Source organism: Enoplosus armatus, chromosome 15 (genome assembly GCF_043641665.1).
Source record: "Enoplosus armatus isolate fEnoArm2 chromosome 15, fEnoArm2.hap1, whole genome shotgun sequence".
NCBI classification, from domain to species: Eukaryota; Metazoa; Chordata; class Actinopteri; order Centrarchiformes; family Enoplosidae; genus Enoplosus; species Enoplosus armatus.
The window spans coordinates 2,665,987-2,684,657 of record NC_092194.1 but is presented as its reverse complement, the minus strand read 5'-3'; the positions used below and the strand labels follow the sequence as shown (position 1 = coordinate 2,684,657).

At 45.7% G+C, this 18,671-nt stretch overlaps 1 protein-coding gene across 2 annotated transcripts in view; it reads right to left on the bottom strand.

Annotated features, from left to right (window-relative positions):
- Positions 1 to 18,552, bottom strand: part of eipr1 (EARP complex and GARP complex interacting protein 1) — a 41,962-nt gene extending 23,410 nt beyond the window's left edge. Inside the window, exons 1-5 of one of the 2 annotated variants that reach the window (XM_070920447.1) lie at positions 18,399 to 18,552; positions 18,109 to 18,192; positions 10,985 to 11,213; positions 9,538 to 9,694; positions 1,434 to 1,533 (exon numbers count right to left, since the gene is read on the bottom strand). In XM_070920447.1, the coding sequence (XP_070776548.1) occupies positions 1,434 to 1,533; positions 9,538 to 9,694; positions 10,985 to 11,213; positions 18,109 to 18,192; positions 18,399 to 18,440 (612 nt within the window). In that variant the 5' untranslated portion in view covers positions 18,441 to 18,552. The remainder of the gene's footprint in view (positions 1 to 1,433; positions 1,534 to 9,537; positions 9,695 to 10,984; positions 11,214 to 18,108; positions 18,193 to 18,398) is intronic. The other variant, XM_070920448.1, reaches the window with a different exon arrangement.
- Between the last annotated feature and the right edge of the window lie 119 nt (positions 18,553 to 18,671).

Genomic DNA, 18,671 nt, shown 5'->3' with positions numbered 1-18,671 from the left:
CTTAACACCGCTGCTGAATGGGAGAAAATCTTGTGGAAATCCTTCCTAGAAGAGTGGAGTGCTGTCGCCCTTTCAGACCAAACTGCTCCAGGAACTATGGAACCACAGGAACTGAACTCAACTTAACTTAACTTAACTAAAAAGTTCCTTTTGTGCACTCCTGGTTGGGTTTCTGTCTCTCCCTTTATTGCACCCTTCCTTTAAACTAGTCGGGAAGCCGACAGTATAGCTTTGTTGCAAACATTAATATAAAGAACAAGCAGTGTCTGTCCCTCGACCTGATGTTGACACCAGTGGTGCCCGATACTTCCTTGTATTTTGAAGCTGTGCAGAAGTTGTGGTAGCCGGAACGAAATTCAGTCCCTGCTTCTTCTGGTTGAAACGCAGGTTAAAGATCCCCCCCAGACATGTATTAAAAACATACAAACAAATGGGCTGCTTGGAACAATAATGTGTGTATAATTTCCACATTAAAATCCTTAACAAAAAAAAAATTCCAGAATCTATGAATATGCAAATCCTGTTCATTTCGAAAGTTTGTCTGCTGCACACGAGATGTTTCCCACTTCGCTGTAATCTCCGCTTTGTGTTTGTGCTCTGGCGGTTTCAAGTTTCTACATCAAACTTGAATAAGTTGCAAATCGGACCAGGAATGGCATTCAAACTGTTTGTGATGTCACAAATCATGCTTGTAGGCCCCGCCCCTTACAAGCAGACCGTCAGTGAGCGCAGAGAATGTGGGAACAGCCTTCTTGCGTCAAACTCTCCACATGCATCGTTCTGCGCGGTGAAGCTAAAACATCCAACTGCAGGAATGGGAGGACATACATATTTTTGAGTGGAGGGGGACTTTAAGTTCCCGAGCTCCTAAAAAGGTTCCTGGTCCCCTGGGAAGGTTCTTGCGGTGGAAAAGCACTAATAGCAGCATATTAACGTCCACAGTTTTGGAATGAGATGTTCAACTATCATATATGGGTATAATGTTCCGGTGTCCACACATACATTTGGCCATGTAGTGCTGTTTCTGTGCATTTCATGTGAAACACACTGGCAGCACTACTTCAGTGAAAACTGTGAAAACAGATTCAGTAAATGACTTTTCTCTTACTCATTAAACAAGACTATTACTATCACTATTGGAGAGACTTGACCAGAATAATATTAAAGTGGCCACAGCTTAGAAGCCTGCCCAGATACAGTGTGTGTGTGTGTGTGTGTGTGTGAGACAGAATGAATAGTTGGACACTCTGTTGTTGTCGCAGAGAGAGGATGTGTGCGTCTGATAACACCAAGATGATATGGTGGTTATCAAATAATGAGTTAGCTATTGTGTGATATGGTGTGTGTGTTTATGTATGTATTGTGGTTTACAGTGTGTGTGTGTGTGTGTGTGTGTGTGTGTGTGTGTGTGTGTGTGTGTGTGTGTGTCTTACCGTGGCCCGTGTGGAGCTCTCCTGCAGGTCCCAGAGTAGTGCATGGTTATCAGCCAATGAAATCACACGCTTGCCGTCCCCCATGGGCTCCCACAGCACGCTGTAAGTACACACAGGCACACACACACAAACACACACACACACACAGAACCACAAAGTCACAGTCAATTAGAATACAGATGTTGGTCAAACAAGCGTTCAGGTTCATCCACACATGCTGCAGACATGAGGGAACGGAGCTTGTTGGTCGGATTACACACCACTGCTAAGTATAGCACCTCATATGATACCACAACTAAACTGATTTTCAACATCTGCATGCATTCCCAGATCATGTCTGGACGCACAGCGTGGAATTTACAACAATCATGAAATGTTTCACATTATACAAGGTTGGCGTTCTGATATATTTTCCTTTTGTCATCAAATTCCATTAAAAAAAGATCAAAACAAACAAACACAATACTTGGTGGGATCAATTAATTCTTGGTTTTGGTCCTTTTTATGGGATTTGCTGACAATCATCACACGAGATTCTACAGCCACAGACTAGCGGCTCTGTGACAATGCTAGCATGCTATGCAGGTATGTTTACAGTGTTCACAATTAGCTAAGCCTTTTAGCATTTGCTACAGCTGATGGGTTGATGGGAGTGTCATCAGTTTTTTGGTTTTTTTTTTACAATTTATCCTATTAGCACAGCTAGCCTGGCTCTGTCCTTCTTTGTACTTGTTTGTACTTGTTTGTTCTGTACAGAAACAGTTTCACAGACAGTTACGAGCTATGGAACTATTTCTCAGTTAACTTAACTTAACTACTGTGACAGTGTGCAGCTTCCCGAAGTCTTGTTGTCAGAGTCTGGTATCATCATGTCGGCACGGCAACCAAAACCAAGACCTGTTCTCACTGACTGCATCTGGCCATGCTGCACTATACCCTGACGCGCTGCACCCAGATGGGCTTTTGACATTGATATCTCCTCACCTCACTCTCGGAAAGAAAGCAAATGCATTTACCAAAATTATTCGTTTAAGATCACTGAAGTTAAAAACAAGATATTCCCACACTTTTCCCCAGTTCTTCTGAATCTCTCATTTTGTATGATTACACATACATGTCCTCGGTTACGATACAATCCTTTCACATTTACGGGAGCCTCTGTAACCTACACTCGGGTGTCCATGTCACTAGCATAAGCAAGAAGAGGTCGTTCAGTTTTGTTTGTTATGTTGATTGATGTCTGCATAAAACAGTCTGCCTCAAGCAGGTTTAACCTGCACAAGTAAGGATGCAGCCGATAATCATTAATCGCCCGAGAAAGCGATAATAGAATAAAACTGAGTTCTGCACGGTTAGCACAGAGCACTTATTGGCAAATCCAGCAGCCCGATTCTGTCAATCTAATGTTCAAACGCAGCAGTGGGATACCGGGTTGCCTCACTGGTGTTAAAGAAGTGGTAGCTTTTACTGCATACTTAGCTTTGATTTCTCCCTGCATACTACTTTCTGCAGAGTATTGATTCCTCACTTCATGCTTCTTAGAATTGTGATTCTCCCCTGCGCTCTACTTAAAATATGTATTCTGCGCGCAAGCCATAGGGACCTAACCAGACCTGACCCGCTGGAGCCCAAACTGTTGCTTTATGATTCCCTTGGTGTCGATTGTATCACTTGTATGCTTTTGTTGTTTGTTCTTCCCAGTTTGGATGGGCTTAGCGGCTAAATGTAGGCAGAGACACAGCTACACGGGATGAGAAAGAGGACACAACCCAAGTGAGAAAGCATTGCTTTTAACTCCTGAGTCCTGTCGACTGAAAACCAATACGTCAGTGCAGTCAGAGACCCGGCAATAAACTCAACATAACCTTGGCCTGGAAAAGCTGCTATATGCTTGTTAAGGTTTTGATCTAGTGTGCCTTTTAAGCTCACGGAAAACAAATATGCGTCGAATCCGGGTTAAAGGATGTAAAATGTCACGGAGGTAAAGACGCGGTCTGGTTGAAGATTTGGATATCCAAGTCCGTCACAGCTCTAAAGCTGCTGTCATTAGAGGTTTACGAAACGATGCCATTTATTCAAGGAGTTCATCAATGAGACAACTCCATTTTCTTGCACTCATTTGTCAACTTGAAGCGGCAGCAACAATGCCAGAGAGAGAGAGTGTGTGTGTGTGTGTGTGTGCTATAGAAGGTGAGAGTGTTTGAGGGAGATAAAAGAAATGACAGCGGAAGGGAGGGAAGACAAAGTTAGCTCATGGATTTGATCCAAGCTTCAAGTATGCATAGTACTGCACAGTAAGGTGGAGCGGCAAAAAAGGAGCGGGGGGCTTTGTTGTAACGTAGCACCACCTCCGGCTCCACGGATATACATGGTGAATCTATCTCGCTATCGCTAACAATTGGAAAACTCTTTCTAGACGAGGGTCAGTGCAAAGCAGGATTCAATTCGAAACTGAAGCTCAAGGTTGAATCGATACCGGCTTCAAACTTGAAACGGTTTTGCCATGATTTATGTTGTTGTACTGCTTATTTTGCAGATTAGCCCGTTGACTGTGTTCTTGCGCAGCTAGCGTGGGTATTTTAATAGCTGTAGCGTACCGGTCTTTCTGTACAGCCACTGTCTATTCCATCCCCGCCTCCAAAGTCTCAAAGTCAACTTGACGTGCGAGCGAGTGTTGAGCATTTGAGAGCGTGTACGGGAGAGTAGAGCAACCGTTTCTCAGCCCCATGCTGGTTTATATCCCTCAGATGCAGCTCGGCAAGGGCATAAATTGAGAGGAAATACAAAGACTTGGAGTTTGGTGGACTGATGGGAGACCTGATTTTAATGAACTCAGCTGAGGGCTCATATTAGCTTTTGCTGAACTTCAGAATGTGGATCTCTGAAGGCGCGTTCAGACCAAACGCGGAGCAAATCTTTCCGACGGCGCGAGTGCGTACAAAGTCAACGCAAAGACGCGAATACTCACGCGATGCAAATTGACTTGAGGGAAACACTTGCGTGGTGCTGTGTCAAGCAGGCCTCATTCACGCGAGTAGCGCAAGGTGGAAGTTTGCTTCTGTTTGGTCTGAACCTTTAGAGTGGAGTCACACTACGAAGGGATCGCTTCAAGGCCAGCATGGAGAGGAGGAATGAAGCAAGTATTAAGATGAGGACAGAAACAAATCTGACTTTATATACGCCCGACCCCAAAAGCTTACCCTCACCTCAACAACAAAAAAAAAAAAACACTTATTAACCCTAAAATTTAATGGTTTAACTACTAACCAGCTTTTTGTTCCCAAGTCCCTATAATGTGACCGTGATCAGATTTATGTCCCCACAATGTCATTAACACGAGCAACTCACTGCAGCTCACAGAACTTATGGATGGAGACTGCAGCATGTCAGATACCACCTCTCTTTCTCTCTCACGCACACACACACACACACACACTCCGAAACACATAAATCAGCACACCATAGGACCAATTAAAATATACTCACCACTTTGGGATTCACACACTGCTTCCCTATAGTATCAATTAATCCAAGCAGTAGAGGGAGGAAGAGGGAGAGGCGGGGACTGGAAGGTGTACAGCATCTCATATTGCCTTCCTCTCTTATTAAAGAATACAAGTTGTGTGCATGTGACCTTGAGCTCTGCAACAAGCTGGCACACCGGCTACTGGGGCGGTATGTAAATACTGTCGGGGAGGTTTTACGGCCCCATATATCTAAGTCTGGGAAGCGGATGCACCTCTCTCTCTCTCTCTCCCTCTCGCTTTGCCTCTCTCCATGTCTCTCGGCCCATCAGATTGCTTTGCTGAGCTTTGCGTCCGTGTGAGTTTAATGCCAGTCCCTCATATGCAAAGCCGACGGCTAGCGCAAACAAAGTGTGTGCGCGCGTCGTTCCTCCTTCTGGATAGGGTTTTTGCAGGGCAGTGTGTGTGTGTGTGTGTGTGTGTGTGTGTGTGTGTGTGTGTGTGTGCGTTGCAGTTTGCGAGAACCAGCTTGACTCTCAGTTATTCAGGAGGAGGACATCTTTGCAAAGTGGCATTAGACTTGTAGTGGTGATGTTTGGGGTTAAAGGACAGTATTTGGAGCGAGTGGGCCTGACCTGAAGCTACAGGTTGTGAACGTTAATCACTCAAAATTGTTGTTTTTCAGCTTTGTTGCAATGCATTTTTCCGATAATCCAAAAAGTTTTTTGTTTTTTTGTTTTTTTTACTGGTTTATTCATTTTAAGAAGTGTCTGAATTCTAAACCCATAGAAGGAACAATGAATCCAATCAAATTCAAAAACACTACATTTGGAGATATATTTTCATTTGACAGTGGGTGATTGGAGATCTTTGCGTTTTAGTTCGTTATAGCTTTAAGTTACTTGCAAGTGTTGCAAGCCGAACCCAATTGGATTAGATAGTGAAGGAGATTCAATACCAGCTTGGGATTTGATAAAATGCTATCAAACCTACACTCCAACTGTGTTATTGCTGGTAGAAATGATGGGCAAAACTATGAAAGCAATAACAAGGTTGTAATAAATTGGAATTATCCTTTAATACCCGCCACGTGCCTAAACTCCACCAAAATGATTTTTTTACTCCAGCGCCTGCTGGCCCCGGAGTAAAAACCACCAGACCTGCAAACTGCAGTGAAACACCTGCATCGTGTGTGCGTTTAATCTAAGACGTGGTTGAAAAAGTTGGATTACAAAAGGCCCTATAATTGACTGATAGCCCCCATCACACACACACACACACACACACACACACAAGGCTGATAGTCTGCATGAGAGCCCACTACTGGGGTCCAATTGATTGGGACATGCTTAGTGAGCACCGAGGAATCGGCCCACACGCTCACATACACACTTGTGCACGTCCAGGCACACACACACGCCGACGACAAAGCGAGAGACGCTAATGGCACTACGGGATAAGAGAGGCTTGACGTGTGTACAGCCAGAATTTCGAGCGAAAGGCTTTGAGTCCTTCACTCGAAATGATCCCACAATAATACACGTGATTGCAACCACGCGTGCGCCCACAAATACGCACAATCACACCCACAAACACCTCCTACCCCCTCCTGTCACACCCCGCTTTAGAAAATCAAACTTGTTGCCTTTTGCGCTTTACCATTCCCTCCTAGGGCCCTGATTGGCTCAAATGGCTCCATGGGAATCGATTTGCTCAACCCAATCGAAACCGAGTGTGAGGAGGGGGAGGAGGAGGAGAAGAAGAAGAAAAAAAACAACAACACACAGCCATGGTGCACACATAATCACCAAAAAACATGGTTTTTCCCTAGCTTTGTTTAGCCCCCCCCCTCCCCTTTTTTTTGGGGTGTACTTTGCCGATATTTCCATTCAGAGCACGCTTCACAACAGGGCAGAGGCTCAAATGTTTGCCCACCCAAACAATGAGGGGATTTGGAGGAAGGAGAAAGTGTTATTGTTAGCGGGAGTGGAGGGACACCGGCTACCGGAAAAACACACACATGAAGGATGCAGGCTGCACACGGGCAGACACGCTACAGTGGACGCAAACACACACGGGCAGGTGAACAAACACACACACACACACACACATTAAACAGACAAAAGCCTCATAAGAATACGAAGTCTAATCTCTTTACTCTTTGTCTGCTTACACACACACACACACACACACACACACAAACATGCATAAACACAGACTGGTGCAAGCTGCCAGTATTATCAGAGTGAGTGGGGATAAGTGTGTGTGTGTGTGTGTGTGCATGTGTGTGTCAGAGAGATGGAGGAGGTGGGCAGCAGACCAAAGCCATCCATCTAGGGGAGTCAATAGTGCACAGCATAGGCTACAGGCTTCACAGCACCGAATGCACACTCCCACCACACACACGCACACACACACACACACACACGCACACACACACACGCACACACACACACGCACACACACACACTGTGGTGCCCTTGTGAGGGTTACCGCTCTTGGGGTGTTAAGATGGTGGAGCCCGGAGCCATCAATCTTTACCCAGCAGCCTTGCTTGACCTGCCCTCTGACACACACACACACACACACACACACACACACACACACACACACACATACATATATACAGTACACATACATGGGCGCACCCCGCACATATAAAACCCTCCTCTTTCCACACACACACACAAGCACAAAACACACACCAAATTGCACAAACGCAATCTCTCTCCGTCTTTATCTCTCCCTCGCAGACACCTGCTACAGTATGCACCACGCTAACTGATTGGCGCCTCTAAAAATGATAGCAATCATGAGGCAGCCGATGAGCAGCCGACTAAAAAAAAGAGGAATGACCATTGATTTTCATTCTCATAGGCGGTGAGTCACGGCGAGGCATTGTGCGCGGGAGCTCCGACTGTAAGACAAAAGGCTCGGGGGCCGGGACCGCAATCCGAGATGTGGGCCAGTCAATATTCTGAGCCAGAAAAAAAAAAAAAAAAAAAAACAGAGAGAGAAAAGAAAAACCCTCATATGGGAGAGAGATTCAGGGAGAGGGGAGCGCTTGTGTGGAGAGCGCGGGCTATTCCAATTTCAGCAGGACAACATGTCCATCTGTCCCCGTGTGTGTTTTCAATGCTCACTGTAGTTTCTAAATGGCTCCCCATTTATAGTTTTAGGACTTGTGATCTCATGATATGAGACAAATCCTGCCTAGAGAGGCCCGCGGGTCGCTAGTTTCTTTGTTTGAGGCGGGCAAAGCGAGCCGGCGCCAGGGCCTCCGAATGAAATAGGAATCCGAGCGTCACACTCAGCAAACTTCAGGGTTTTAAAAAGGATGGGTTTACAAGTCTGTCTTAAAACTGAGCGCTCACACGCCCACGGTTTGGTCCCTATAATCCGTCATCAAGAAGTCCCTTCCTAATGCAATTCAATGTAAGCGATGGGGGAGAGAATTTGATCAGCAGTCGGAGTTACAAATGATTAATTGTAAGTATTAATTACAAATTTTATCTACAAAAGTTCCAGTCTTTTCAGTACACCGTTCTTCCACTTTAGCTCAGCGAGGAAAAGCCGCCTGGGGAAACCAAAAGGAGGACCACACCCGACGCGTGGCGCTTACACCAACAGGATTTCAGAGTGGCGATTCCACAGACTTGGGGGGGGTCTCACAGAAACCCGCGTGATCAAACTGTGACCTCAGGGGAGGCGGACCGTCGTCATCAGCTGGTTGTGTGTGCTATCTTTTGCACCGAAAAAAAACAAAACAAAATACAACTGTGGATGAAGTCACGGCTGAGAAGGCGGAATCAGCATGGCTTCATCCATCGACACAGGTTCAAGTTGTACTGAAGTTCATTATTTCAGAGAAAATAAATTAATAAATCGTTTGAAGAACTAGCAGCCAACCTCCATACCGCGATCCTGGGTAACCAGTGCCATGAAGCCGGTTATCGCCTGAAACCGGGAGTTTCCAGAAACGAGCGGAAGGGGCGGGTTTGTTGGGAGGGTTCCACTTACCATTACCATGATCACTGACTGGGGATTATTCAATCACAATGATAGCGATTGCGGGGAAATTCCATTGGGAAACCATTAACTGCATGGGTAAAGTCAAATGCCGTGATACTTCTTCATAAGAAATACCTCAAACGCCAATACATAACCACAAATGTGTGTGTGAAAGTCACTATTGCATGTTCCACCGATGAAGGCCATGACATGCATTTTGAAAGGTCCAGAAAAGGCCGCTTGGAGTTAACATTATTTTGTCAAGCTTTTGAAATAATTTGTAGCGCAATGATTCACTGTTCGAGCAATAATGAATAAAACAAAATCTGAAAATGTAATTTACGCTCAACTGTGACAGAGGACTTGAGAAAGGCAACATTTGAGATGCATCTCAATATTCCAATAGCCAAATCGAAAATCTTAGTTCACCGTATCGAAATGATATAGATACACTGCCAAAGTGTTGGAAGCAATCAGTAATGATCACATAAATGATGTCCGTGACGACAGCTCAGCCATATTCATGTGAATCACTGTGTCACGAGAGTGGATAATTGCTGCTGCGGCTCAAAAGAATAATTGCATCACTTGTACCGTGAGTGCGACTGTGCGACCCCAGCAACACCTACCAGGCGGCATTGCCGTGGGCGCTGTCATCAAGGTGGCAGAGCAGCTCCAGGGTTTGGGGGTTGTGGGTGGAGTCGTCGGGTGACTCGTGACTTCCTGTCTCCCAGTCGGAGGGCATCCGCCATACCGCCGCGCAGGACACCACCCTGCTGTCACTGGCTGGAGGGGCACAACACACACACACACACACACACACACACACACACACGGAGTCATTCACAGATCGTTCGAGTACTGTGTGTGTGTGTGTGTGTCTGTTGCAGTGACGTGGGTACACTTTCCTCCAAATCCACATCACAAATGAGTTATTTTGGCACATCCACAACAGAGCCAGGGTTGCTAATTGGAACCAGCGGAGTAAATGTAGAATTGATACAGTAATTGGACTAAAAGTTTGAGGCTGGAGGGCAGAACTATTCACAGGGAGAGAGAGAGCAGAGCGAGAGAGGCAGAGAAAACAGAGAGAGCAAAAGAGCCTAATTTCTTTTTGGTGCAGATATTGACAGTGTGTGGGCAGGCGTTGGGCTATGAAGCACTGGCGTTAGGCCTATTTGTCAAATTAAAAAGCAACGCGGTGCGAGTCCACAGGCTCTTGAGTGGTTTTAGACAACCTTGCACTTGGAGTAAGTGGGCAAGCAATCATCTTGAACAAAAGCCTTTTCTTGCTCACATATTAGAGTGCCGGTGGGAGGCGGTATGGAAACGCTATATGTTTATATTTATGTGTGTGTGTGTGTGTGTGTGGTGTGAGCATCAGTGCGTGGTGGGCTGTCTGAGCTTCAGCCCGGTCCATCCTGTGAACTCAAGCATGTAGAACTTCGGCTGACAGAGTGCGAGAGACAAGGTTGGGGGTGAGGGGGGGTGGGGGGGGGGGGTCTGCCCCTAAAGGCCTACAGTGCACTCTGCATCAACCTCCCCATACCTCGTCTGACATGGCTGTCTGCTCCTGTGACGCAACCTCAGACACACTGACGCACCTCCCGTGCTTGTGAGAACCCTCATGAACACGACGCAACCCTTAACCTAATTTTAATCATTACCCTAAAAACCAGCGAAAATGTCACTGTCAAGATCTAAAATATGTTTACATAAAGGCACAGATGATGTACATGTGACCTTCAAAGGGCAACTTTGCAGCCACTGCCACTATCCCTGCTGCGGGTCATCATGTCCACACATTAGTATTGATTCTATCAGAGTCTGAACATGACTTCTAACACGGCTGCTACTGTCGGCCCGGCGAGGACAGACCGGCTGTTATTGATCACCTGTTAAAGACCGATTCCACGTGTTACGATTCTCAACTAAACCGCATGGGGGGGGGGGGGGCGTTAGACGGAAGAGACAAACGGAGTGGGGGAAGAATGGGAGGATGAAGTGTACGCATGTACACACACACACACACACACACATACACACAAACAAAAAAAGAGACGAAGACAGAAAAACAAAAAGAAAGAAAAAAAAAAAAAAAAAGAGAGAGACACGTGACGCCTAAAGAGGCAGTGAATGGAGCCGGAGACAGAAGGAAACAGTGGGACTCACTTTTGTTGTAGCAGGTGGTAAGCACAGCCTTATCGGCGGGACTGGTGCCAATGTGCCATATCTCCCCAGCTTGGTGCAGAAGGACATTCTTATTAATGATGTTATTCTCATCATCAAAGTCAATGATGTGGATCTGAAAGAAAACGCAGAGACGGAGAGGAGAATGAGTGGAGGATGAAGCCGGTGTTAAGACGCAGCGTGCACCTCCCTCCACACACACACACACACACACACACACACACACACACACACACACACACACACACACACACACACACACACACACACACACACACACACACACACACACACACACACACACACACACAGTCGCAGTTCAAAGCTCCACTCGCTCCTCTGATTCCCCTGAAAAAGAAGAAGGTTCCTCTTTTTCTTTCATTCTTTTTTTTTTTTTATATGACAGTAAATGTAATTTCAAGGCAGGCATCTCTTTGGTTCTTTTTTTTTTTCCCCCCCGTCAACTTCATACAGCTGAAGACTTTTCATCTTGATTTGGCCTTTAAAGCGACGATTAAGACACTTTTAGAAGTCACACTGGATTCGCGGGAGTTCTGCATATGACATGCCGGAGGAGTCGGAGGGAAACGTACAACGAAAAGGAAAATCCATTTTAACGGCTTCAGCTATGCATACTCTTATTTCACATGTCTAAGGGTTAGGGGGCTGATCTCCGTAGTGTACAACTGAATGGACCGTGATGGCAGTAAACAAATGTTTACTGAAAAACCCAAAAGGTGGCGTCACGGTGGTGTTAACATGTGCTGTAGGTGGGAAAACCAACAATGATACTGTAGACAACTTGCGCAAATATCAAGAAAAAGAAGGGCCACTGAAGCTACTCTCTGGTCTGGCTGTCAACCTCAACACTATTTTGGTATCAACCAAAATGTGTCCACGAACTGTCAAGTTGGGTGTCAAATGTTTGCTGAAATTCATACTCTGCTTTTCTTATTCCTTGATCGTTTTTTAAAATATAATTTTAGACTGTATTTTACTAGGAGGTCTAAAGGTCTTACATACAGATGCTAGTGTTCAGATAAGGGTTAAATAAAAAAAAAAAAAAGGTTTATTTTCCTCAAAGTAAGGTATTGAATAAAGTGTCGTTTTGGCATCAGCACTGAAACTCAGGCATCGAATCAGCGCGAGCGTCTTGACAAACTAAATCATCACTGAAGGGCCACTTACTTGCCTTGCCGGGAACCGCAAGATGTGCTTGGAAGTTCTGGATGAAGATGGAAAGTGAACGCTCAAAGTCTTTCCAGGGTCAAGGACGAACTCGTGCTCGGCACGCCTCGGCTTAGTCACGGCTGGTTTCAGCCTCCGTTTTTTCCTGGTCCCGGCTTACTCTTTGTTTCCATTTGTTTAGTCTTAATCTTTGTGATCAATGATGCAACAGACGCACAGAACAACAGTTACACCTAAACCACCACATGCCATCGGGCACCAGAAAGACTTCCAGGTTTCCTTGACTTGGTGTAATGCTGGGGCCGCAGCGGCACTTGGAAAAACACAATCAACACCTGTCCCGACTTTAGAGCACACAAGTTCAACAAACAAGCTAAACTTTTATCCATAAGAAGTTAATAGAAGTTCCTCCTTACTGAGCTCTTTTCATTAGATGGAAATCTATTCTATGAGGGCCCCCCCGATTGAATGCAGTTCAGGGCCTACAATGCAGTAAAACAGTGAGGGTCTCAAGGTTTGATCAGACAATTAATGGCGGTTTCTCCCATAAGAGAGACACTTACAGCACCTTGGGGGACCGTTAATGGGGTTGCACCGGACAATAACTCCTGCTAGGCACTTCCACCCCCCTTCCCTGTACTACTTTTACAGGCTAAACAAGAGGATGAAAGGAGGGGGTGTGAGGGGGAGGTGGAGAAGAGCATGGGAGCGGCAGCATCCTTCAGCCTCCTCAAAGTCAGCTAGGCGGCTATTAACCTTGGGTTGGACTGCATCGAGCAAAAAATTATTACGCAAAGTTATAATTTTATGGTGGTGGGGGAGCGGTACAAATAAATTCAGGCTGGCGGGACAGGGTAATTGGAGGGCCTGGTAATAGGGTCCCCCCGAATGAACCCAGGTGTGAGGGGAGAGAGAAGTTCCAGCCCTCCTCCTCCAGGTGATTTATCCCTCGTTCTTCCAGGCCTGGGGAGTGACTCATAGCCTTCAGCCACTTGGGCACCCGGCCCAGCACTTTTAATTATGTGCCGACGGTGGGAGGAATTGAGGCAGGGAGGAGGAGGAGGAGAGGAGGAGGAAGATTGGGAAGAGGGGTTAAGGGAGGGATAAAGCCAAGCTGGCTCACGGACCGCACTTCTGGGGCCTCTCCGCTAAAGCTCTTTAGCCGTGCAGATGACAGTAAGCAGGGCGGAGGAGTAGCGAGCGGGTGAGAGGTGCCAAGCTCGGGCGCTTTATCTCGTTAGCAGCCTTAAATGCCATGCCGACGTGCCCTCCGATTTGTCATTCCTGCTATTGGTCTCTGAGGGATTTGAGAGGTGCTCGGCGAGTTAAGAGAGACATTTCCACCCTGCATTATGCTTAATGGGAGGTGGAGAGGGCCAGCAGGCTTATGGATACAGCAGAAGCCATCAGGGCTGAAATGCCAATCGGAAAAACATTTTTCACATCGGAAGTTCAAACTCGGACGAACTGAGCGAACCGACGCTGGCCGGGCAAACTTATGCAGAGTGGGACAAGACAATGAGCATCATGAATTAAAAAGAATTTTAAAAAAAAGGACTGCACAGACTTCAAATGTAGGGTCATCTCAAAGAATATGACCTAAACGATGAATAAGGATTCACATCACGTGAATGCGATATTCACTTCGAGAGATGTTGGGAGTGTGTGCAATGAGTGTTTGGTGAATGGTAGTGCTATTGTGTAAATGGACGAAGGAAATATGCAAGAAACTTCCATTCTCACGTTTCGTAAACGCAGCCAATCAAAAACAAGTTCAGCCGTATCTAAAGGAAAAGTCTTTACACCTTAGAATTCCCGAGTGGTCACACTGAAAACCTCCTCCGACTGCTTCCATGATAAATAAGATAAAAAAAAAAAAGAGTTTGAGAGAGATGTTCAAACAATGCCTACTTTCACGCCTCAACACACCTAGCAAATCAGCGCGTAAACGGGGGGAGGTTGTCCAATTCGTCTGTTTCGGAGCGTCGCAAAAAAAATGGCAGTCGGATAAGGGGTTTCAGGCGTTTCAGACTGTTTTGTCTGAGGCACACTGAAGCCTCGACGCTGATAGAATTCTGATGCTGTGCTGAGGCTGTGCTCGTGTTGCCAAAGCTCTAAACTGGCAGTCAGTGGACGAGTCGAACAGTTTAGTGGCCGATTATGCTCGAAATGAACTAGTTTGTACAAAATGCGGCCCGGCATCTTTGTTTCAGGATGTTCCGGATGGCCACACTCGAAAGCGGAAAGCATAGTGTTGACAGAAAGAGTTGTTGTGTCAAGAAAAAGAAAAAAAAAAGGGAGCTGTTGAAACCAGGGCTCCTTTCTCACCCCTGCACAGCTGACCAATCATGGCGTGAAGCGGGCTTGACTGCTTGTTAGTTTCGTAAAGTTACAGAAATTGTTGGCCACAGGTTGGGGGGGGGGGGGGGGGGGGTTTTAGCTTTTAGACCATCTGTCAAGCAGTTCTGATGGAGTATACTGGCACTAGTCTTGCATGGGGAAAAATGCTCTGGCTTGTTTGTATTTCTTTATACCAATCGCAGTCGCCTTGGGGGCAGCGGTAAGCCCAGGGTGCAGCGACGGTGCCCTTGCAACACGGCAACACGCAGATAGCGGAAAAGGGGAGGAGAATTCTGACTGAAATAGGCCAATGGCAGACTCATCCTAACAGCCTACATCCGGTGAGTCAGGCTAGGGAGGCACCAATCCGATCGACCAGATAGGTATCAGAGCTATTTCAACTGCGCAAGCGCAAAAGTGCAACCTGCTCTCATCGCTCTTAAAACAGCTGTGCCGATCACAGTGACACATGGTGACAATCGCTCGACAAATGAAGAATCGGCTTCTCATCAGCATCAAGCGTCGTCACGTTGTTCGGTGGATGGCGCAGGGCAGCAAGATGTGAACACACAGAACCACAAATCTGCAGTCAAAGGCAGATGGTATGGGGTTTTTTTTTTGGTTTTTTTTTACAGTTAATTAGTACAATGATGATAGAAACAAATAATAACAAAAGGGTTATAGGATCGCTTGTTAAATACAACACCTGTATCTTTTGCATTTATTGCAAGCAGACTGATTGATAAAAAAAAATTGGCAGCCGAGCGACGTCTATTCTCAGCTCAACGTCCAACGACTTGCTTTTCCACGCGAATGAGCCTCCCACCGGCTCGAGCCTCTCCTCCCACCTGTGACTTTCAAGGCCGGGGAAATACGCTGCCTGCACTGGTCATTGCGCCGCTGGCTTTATTAAGCGGATCGGAATTAGTATGACCAATGAATAAAGCACCTTCCTTCCTACATAAATCTAATAACAGTACTGAGATTGGATTTACACCACTATTGAAGAATTTGCCTCTCTGGTTTCCTTGTTGTTTTTTTTCTCTTTCAGCTCTGTGGTCGAGACAGAGCGGAGGAAAGTGTCAAGAGGACTGTATTAAGCTACTGACAGCGAGTAATAAGAAATCACACAGATCGACTGGGATGCATTGTCACCATTCCCAACGAGCTCTGTATTAGACTCGCTACACAAGACTTGGATTGAACTACGTCTGCATTCAGTGCCAGACCGTTTTCACACTGAAGTCTGCCAGAAAAGAGGCTTGTTGTTTCAAGGCAGAAATCTCTCTCCCTCTCTCTCTCCCAGAGAGCTAATTATTTCTCCCCCCGTTTAGAGCCAACTGTTTCTGTCATCTGTCTCTTTAATGACCTCTGCAAGATGTGAATGCATGCACGCACACACACACACCGACAAACAAACACTCTCACGGCACAAAACCCTCACTAACGCTCAGACACACACACACACACACACACACACACACACACACAGACTTTTGCAGAGAAACCTGCAGATATACACAAAACATGGAGGCACATGTAACAATTCTGCCTGTTATTTAGGGATGGCACCAGCTCAAGCGCAGGTGGATATATAGGGGCCAGACTGAGGCGGTTTCTCCCGAGCTTTGCCGCTGGTCCCAAATCACGCTGAAACACATCTCGGGCCATTCACAAGAATGTTGATAATAGATTCACTCCATTTACTGCTTTACTTGTCTTCCATTCTAGCAAACTGAATCTCTTTGTTCTGGTGTTCTGATCACCATTAAGAGTCATTTATCAAGCAAACATGCCAAACATGCTCTGGATTTATTTGGGTTTTGGACGAATTAAACAAACTGAGGATGCAAACTTGGGCTATGGGAGATTGTTGTGATGGGCATTTTGCACTATATATTCTGACATTTAGTAATAAACAATCATTTTCATCATCAGTTATTCAGTTGGTTCTCTTTTCGTATTCATTTTTTTTTGTCTGTAAAATGTAATTTGCCGTCTTCACGTGGCGGTCATTTTCCTCTGACGTCACGCTCAGGGTGGGAAGCCTGTTATCATGTCGTGCTGCTGTGTTCCAGGTTGCCAAGTCACTGTCATGACTGTAGGGAATCTGACAAACCGTTATCACTTCACCGCTTTCCCGATCGATCAGCGACCGAAAAGTCAATGGGTGGTGGAGATTCCAGAGGGACATATTTCGGGCCGTATTTCAAGGTAAAACAACATATTTGATGACCCGTTAGCTAACGTTAGCATTCAACCACTTCAGCATTTCAGCCTCCCACCCCGAGTGTGACATCAGAGGAAAATGGCCGCTGCGTGAATATGGTGAATATACTATACAACAGCAAAAGCAGGAAAATCCCTACATTTTACAGACTGGCAGCAGCAAATATCTAGCTTTTTTTGTTTGTTTGTTTCAGTTTCAATCAATAATCAAAATATCTAAATCAATTGCCAAACCTTGAATCCAAAGCGCGCGTGCGCACACACACACACACACACACACACACACACACACACACACACACTCCACAACAGGACAAAAACCCTTAGGCTATCTCAAACCTAACAAATCAAACCAATGCAAGATCACAAACCAATGTCTATTTGTGAATGTTAAACTATTTTTCTACTCTGGAATGGGAGCACCGGTACTGTACAATTTCCCCCCGGGGATCAATAAAGTATTTCTGATTCTGATTCTGATTCTGAGGCTATCTCAAACCTAACAAATCAAACCAATGCAAGATCACAAACCAATGTCTATTTGTGAATATTAAACTTGTCAGTTATGTTCTTTGGTTTTCTGGTAGTTTGTTCTGTTTAATACTGTGTCAGATTGGCTCATTTATCGAAATATTTGAAATTTACTGGTCAATACAAATCCACCGAGACGTCTTCAGCCTTTTGTCTTTCAATATTGATCATGTTGAGGTGACAAAAAGAAGGCCCTTACTTTGGAACTATTCCGAGTCCTTGAGGCCCCGTGCTGATTTTTCCATGAACCTTAGATCTATGGCGTGAGGATTTCCTTGAAAACGAAAGCATGCAGCTTCTAATTTAACGTCAGAGCTCATGACCGTGGAAACACCGGCTTACTGACACGGTGCTTGTCTGCTGTGTGTCTCTGCGCCTCTCTGTCTTTGCTGCCGTGACTTGTAAATTCACGGCATTGAGATTAATAAAGTCCATCTTAATCTTAAAATGAAAACAAGCAAACTCTGTCCACTGAGGAAGACTGTGAGCTGTGGCTCCGGAGAAGGCTAGTAAGTAGATGGTGAGTTAAATCAGGGCCCCAGCACAGAGTGGTGCAAAGGCCCTATTGTAATTCAAGGAGCTATTATTATTATTATTATTATTATTATTATCTAGATCATAAATTATGAACTAAATGAGTAGAATAAGGGCTGCCTGTTGCCTCCTTTCCATCCAGCTTTCAATTGGTGTTAGATGTCTGCCATCCACCTGTCGTTCCTCACCTGGTTGTCAAACTTCAGGGACTGTGTGCCCACCAGGAAGCGGATGGCGTCGGTCTCGGCTGTCTGGGCCGTCAGTGCTCTCGCCTTTCAGGGAGAGACAGAGGAAGGAAGGAGCGTGACTGTCCATTCACACAGACGCACGTTTTCAGGAAGCAGAACGCAATTAAAGAAAACGGACGACTGACACAGTGACGCGCTCCTCTAAGACAAATAGAAGAGGGTCGAGTTAGCTTTTCACTCGTGTAAACATGTAACAAATGAATGGTGTACGGGGCAGCTGCGACGTGTACCTGAAATTCGAGACCGTAAATGACAGGAGCGTCGTCCTCCATTGTTCTGTTGCCAGAGTTAACGCTTTCAAATCTTTTTTTTTTGTTTGTTTTTTTGGGGGGAAAAAAAACCCCACCGTCGTCTCAGGATGAAAACACAAAATATTGTAACTGTGCTGTGTGCCGGACGTAGCTGCACTTCCGCGATTTAAAAAAAAACTGGAAAAGAATTAAGCGTGCCTAAAATACGTAACGACAGCCGTGCAACGTTGTGTGGGCTTTTAAAAGTACGTA